This window comes from Gloeophyllum trabeum (assembly GCF_000344685.1).
Source record: "Gloeophyllum trabeum ATCC 11539 unplaced genomic scaffold GLOTRscaffold_00007, whole genome shotgun sequence".
In the NCBI taxonomy this organism is placed as follows: Eukaryota; Fungi; Basidiomycota; class Agaricomycetes; order Gloeophyllales; family Gloeophyllaceae; genus Gloeophyllum; species Gloeophyllum trabeum.
Window position 1 is genome coordinate 1,765,308 of NW_006920416.1, and position 5,467 is coordinate 1,770,774.

The following is a 5,467-nucleotide window of genomic DNA, read 5'->3' on the forward strand; positions in this document are numbered from 1 at the left end:
ACATATTTATCATCTTCCGACGCAGTACGCAATATTTAGCCACGTATCTCGAATTGAAAGCGATTGACAGACATTTCATCAATCTGCCTCCGGTTGACGCCTAGCAACCATGTACCTTCACAACGTTGCAGACCTTGAGCGCGAGTCGTCCGTCATAAATAGGCTACATGCGACATCATAAGGCGAAAGTCAATTCACAATGCAGCAATGGCCGAGAGCGGTTTCCACGCCACGCGGCTCGCCATCAGCCAATGAGATCTGTCCTACTCGCAAAGGATTACTTCTGCTCTCGTCCTGTTTCAATGCGGCGTCTGCCTTTCATCATCCTTGCTCCCATTTCCTGTACTTGCAACACACTGAACCATCCTTCTACCATTGAACCTTCTGACTTTTGCTTCACCTTGGTTACGGCAGTCTGTCTGCATCATGAATCATGATAGTCCCCTACTGGGGTTCATTGATTCGGGCGAACTACCGTACCTCAGCGGAGCACGACAAGATTGAATGCTCGCGCACAGGGACCTCTCTCGCTTAAAGTCTTGACTGGAGTCGGAGGGAAATGGTAAGCGTCGTCGAAGATGTACAGCCGTACGTCTTCCCGGTGTATGCATATCAATACGGTGCTGCGTGCAGTGAACGATGGGTCTCAGATCCCTCACTCGAGATCAGACAGTGTTCACGTTCTATCGACCTCCTTAAAGTGTCTTGGCACTGAATCAAGTTAACGCTTGCTCATACATCGGTGGGACCTTGCTCGCGCTGTCGCTCTGCTGGCCTTGCGTCTTCGTAATTTCCGTCTCTGCTACTTTACTGGTAACCATACATGCACATTCCTCCATCGCTCCGCGCTCGTCACAACGGATAAACAATCATGATGACGGCTCCAGATCCACCGCTGCTGTCACACCTGTGATTCGTTCAGGACTCGGATTCTCTCTTGGTTACTTAGGTCTTTATGGACAATGATTTTGTCAAAGACAGAAAGTGATTCAGTTATGTACCTTGAAACACCTTTCGAGCTGGGTTTTGATCCGGCAGTCTTGCTGTCAGAAAGGCTCGCCAGACAGGTTCCCAAGGTCGTGCCTGGCAGCCCCGTCGAGCGCGCGCGGACGGTTCGGGCGCTCGGGCGCTCTTTGGATAGGCGTTATTCTTCGCGAACACCCTGCGCGACTGCTCTATTTGGCCTGCCACCAGCGGTGCAGATGACAGGCGATGTGTAATGTTGTGTGCTTTGATTGCCAGCACCTGTTGTCGCGGTCCTTCGTCGTAGGTAGCATGAGGAGAATCCCTCTAGATGGAGTGAAGTCATACACTGGCAGACATCGAGCTCAAGTGTTGTCTCGAACGTTTGTATCAAAAAAGGCTCAGGGTTGTATGTATTTCTGGATAGAAACGCGACTAACAGACCTATACAATATCCGAAACGTACTTACCACCCTTCACGAGGTATGTCTAGACACGACATGAAACTACGAGGGAGCATCTCGACTATCGTGAATACAGTTCAAGATGGCCACATCAGGTTGTGAACGGTAACACCTCTCAGATTTCTCACCATCTCATAGACCTTCCCCTCGAACGCATATCGGTGGGTGAGAGCAAACGTCGGGTCTGCGTCTCTCAGGGATGGACCAAATTTCCAGCTCGTGTTCTCCGCCTTATTATATTCTCTAATCCACGCCTCGGTTGTGAGACAGACCCCCTCACTGCAGCCTACGAGCTGCAGCTGAGCCTGCGGGGCCGAAAGAATGAGACGGATCGCGGGATGAGTCGAGACCGTGATTGTCTGCTTGTATCTCCTAGGTACACCCCCGAAAATCAGCTCCGGGTACACTGTCTTGAAGTTGCTATTCAATCTCCAATCCGGAATATCAGCTGTGATGACTTCCAAGTGGGATCGGCGAATAGCAACAAGGCGATTATTGGTAACCCCTGCAGCATCCTTGCGGCACCATTCGTATGATATATTCCTCTTTGAGAGCGTCACAAGCGCCTGCAAGCGGTTCAGGCAGCCATAATATCTTCCTAGCGTTGCGAGTCTGTATCTGAAAGACCCTAGAAAGAATACGAGTCTTCGACAATCTCGGTGATTGAGCAGGAGGTTGAGAATCGGAGCATGGGCGAGGTGGTATGCGACGACTATCATCCAATTCATCCGCCCCACGTCGTATGCAGGGGTAGAACTAGCCGCGTTGTTCACTGACCTCCAGCAGTTCCCAGTCGCTTCACGGAGGTATTTGAACATCGTGATGAGACAGTCGGGTACAGAGACCCCTTCAACTTGAAGCTCGGGATGTAGTTTCTTCATGTGTCTGAATCCTGGCAACTCGACCTCGTGGCTACTCCATCTGTACCCCTCGAGGAGCTCCATGAAGTCACTTTGAACGAATTCCCCGGTCGCATCGGCCACTTGTTTGGCCAACCTCGCGATTCGCGGAATCGCATAGCTCCTCATGGCATTCATCATACGCTCCTCAAACCGCTCTTCGGGACCGCACAGAGCTTCAAAAAAACGCTCTACAGCCGCTTCATCGCTGGGAGCAGGTTGACCGTTAACGGCCAGCAGGAAGTGTGCGGAACCATTACCCCGCTCTTCCATTGTGACCGCCACTGTCTTCTCAGGCTCTCCCGTCGAAACTGCCATAGCTATGTCATCAAGGAGTTGAAGTTTCTGATCTCGATACTGGGGTGTGTCGACTGCTGGGGGATGTGATTCTGTAAGTCGTGGTATAATATGAAGGATTTGTAATTCTTCGGTGAGGCGTTCTTGTAATTGCTCTTTCCCTGGCATTTTATCAGTATATTTGCTTCGATGCGCTTCGGGAGCACCCCTACCGTTGGCTAGGCTTGTCATGGTCATCGAAAGAAAGACGTGAAAGCTAAATTGGTAACAGACTCGGACGCTGACACGCTCCTAGAACATGTGGATAGTTCTGACTAAATAGTCGGAAGTCGAAAGAACAACAAGCTCCGCTGTGAAGATGCGTCAGGTAAGTGATTCCCATACATCTGAACTCGAGTAAAGTATCCGTAGATCTTTGCTTCGTGACTCATCGAGACAAGATGTAGGGGGGTGTTCCATGGGCCGTCGGCCACTGCGGATGTTACAACGCTTAGCTCACGCCGTATCACCCGGAGACGTCCTTAAGTACGCACCAAGTACAGCTGGCGAGTCAGTCCCCATTCGCTGAGGTGTCTGATCATGCTCACCTGCCATTGAATACATCGTGACGAGCTAGTCCACGCTTATGACACTTCTTTAGTCCAACACCGGGTGTTCGCTAGCATTTAACTAAACACATGGTACAATGTATGTATATAGGGAGAATGTGGAGGACCTAATAGTCCATCGGACTTGGGTCGAGCCAATCGATGAGACTTATTTCCTTCGCCTCCTTTATCGACTGGTAGACATCCTCCTCGAACGGAAACCGATGTGTCAGAGCCCACGTTGAATCCACTTCTTGCAGAGAAGGACCTAGTGTCCACATGGCGCCTGGGTGTGTGTCATTGTACCGCGAGATCCACTCTGAGCAAGCATAGCAGACCCCGCCACTGCACCCTACAAGCCTGGTTTGTGCGGTAGAGCCCAATTTAAGAATCAGGCGGATAGTGGGGTGAGTGGAGACCGTCAGGGTAGGCTTGTACTGGCTGCATATCTTGCCAAAGGTCGAATCTGATACTGATATTGCGATACGAGTGGCCCTGTCTTCGGCGGCCTTGATAACTTCCAGAGCAGATCGACGCATGACCACAGGACGATCATTGACTATTCCCGCAACATCATCGGTGCACCATTCATATGTTATCTTCATTTCTGTGCGTTTCGCAAGGGTACGCAACCGCTCGAGGCAGGCATGATACCTCCCAAGCATTGCGAGTTTATACCTCAACCCCCCCACAAAAAGCACAATGACTGCTCGAGTGCTGCGGCGGATGAGGCGATTGAATATGGGAGCCTCGGAGAGATGGTGTGCTAAGACCAAAAGCCCGTTGACGAACATTGCATCATGTGTGGGGAATGATGGGTTGTCCGCAGACTGGTGCACCTCTGAGGTACGCTCCCGAAGACGCTCGAGAAGAATGGTGAGAGCCTCCGGCACTGATGCGTTTTCAAGCTCTAGGAAACGGTTTCTAAACGCTTGAAATCCCGGTACCTCTTGTACATGAGGACCCCAGGCGTCGTCGGCGATGTCTTGTATGAGGTCGTCCTGGAGGCTTGCTCGATAGACTCGGCTACTTGTCCCGACAGCCTCGCGATGCGAGGCATGGCATAACTCCTCATTGCCTCCAGCATGTGCGGCACAAAGTGGTCTCCAGGATACAACAGAGCTTCGATAAATCGCTCAGCGGCGGCCTCCTCGCGCGAGGAAGGCAGCCCATTAACAGCCAAAATGAAGTGGACGGAACTGGCGCCCCTTTCTTCCATTGCAACCCCTATTTTCTCGTTGCATTCTCCAGTAGCAATAGCTGAAGCAATGTCATCAAGGATAGTGAGCTTCTCATCCTTGAACTTTGTGTGATAGATTCCCTTGGGGAAGGAGGTTATAGGCGGTGGAACGAATTCGATGATCTGCAGCTCTTCAGTGAGTCGAGCCTGCTTGTGGTCTGAGCGAAAGCCCGTATGAGTGTATGGAGAGCTGCGGAGAACCAGAGATCTCGCACCGTTTGTAAGATTCATGCTGGTAACTTGTCTTGTGCTAATGAGAGAACTCACCAAAGACAATGTCAAAACAATCGTCCACGCGCCGAAAGCTCGCACATCGTTATGAACTCACTCGACGCCCGGCGGCTCACACTGGCAGTATACTTATCTTTTTTGCTTGGGGTTTCCTCTAGCTGGACCCTCGGAGCTATACAAGTGACTCAAGCTCGTCAAGATGTGAGTGGTTCAATGTTTGCATAGGATATTGATTATAACACCAGAGAGCCTTGTTTTGCGTAGGTAGTACAGTACGGGCCTCGGCTTCAGCGGCCTGACCCGGCCGGCCTGGCCTAAATATGCCTTGGTTTGACCCGGCTTGTGCTTTGAAGCCGGGCCAGTCACAGCACTATCTAGCCTCAACCATGGAGAGCCTCACAAATGGTACAATATTCAATGGCTACCCAATCTGCGAGTGCACTGAAAAGACGATGTCATGTTTGAGACGAAAAGCAGCAGCGACTTACCGAAGAACTACAGATCCTTCAAATCATGCCGCGACTTAGAATCGCGCTGCCCGCGCGGCCGAGAGGTGTCGCCGCTATGCCGGCCAACGATCGGAAGCTCAAGCTCCTTGATGACATAGCCATGGCTGTCTCAACGGGGGAGAGTGGCAAGACGGTAGCTGTCGTAGTGCAAGAAAGGGACAACGGTGCCGTACACTTCACGCTGGCCGTAAACGGGGTGCCTGGGCCACGAGATAAAGCCGCTGCTGAGCAGTTTTTTGGAGCCTTGCTTCACCCAGAGGAGCAATTTGAGGTACAT

The 5,467-nt window shown here is 51.4% G+C and overlaps 1 protein-coding gene across 1 annotated transcript; it reads right to left on the bottom strand.

The window, feature by feature from the left end:
* Positions 1 to 869: 869 nt before the first annotated feature.
* GLOTRDRAFT_93893 (uncharacterized protein) lies at positions 870 to 5,467 on the bottom strand (the record flags this gene model as incomplete). Its single annotated transcript, XM_007868374.1, has 11 exons — positions 870 to 907; positions 1,002 to 1,184; positions 1,434 to 1,452; positions 1,556 to 2,841; positions 3,157 to 3,210; positions 3,356 to 4,134; positions 4,158 to 4,608; positions 4,779 to 4,853; positions 5,082 to 5,122; positions 5,170 to 5,176; positions 5,305 to 5,467. The coding sequence occupies 11 exons, from the start codon at positions 5,465 to 5,467 to the stop codon at positions 870 to 872; spliced, it is 3,096 nt and encodes a 1,031-aa protein (XP_007866565.1).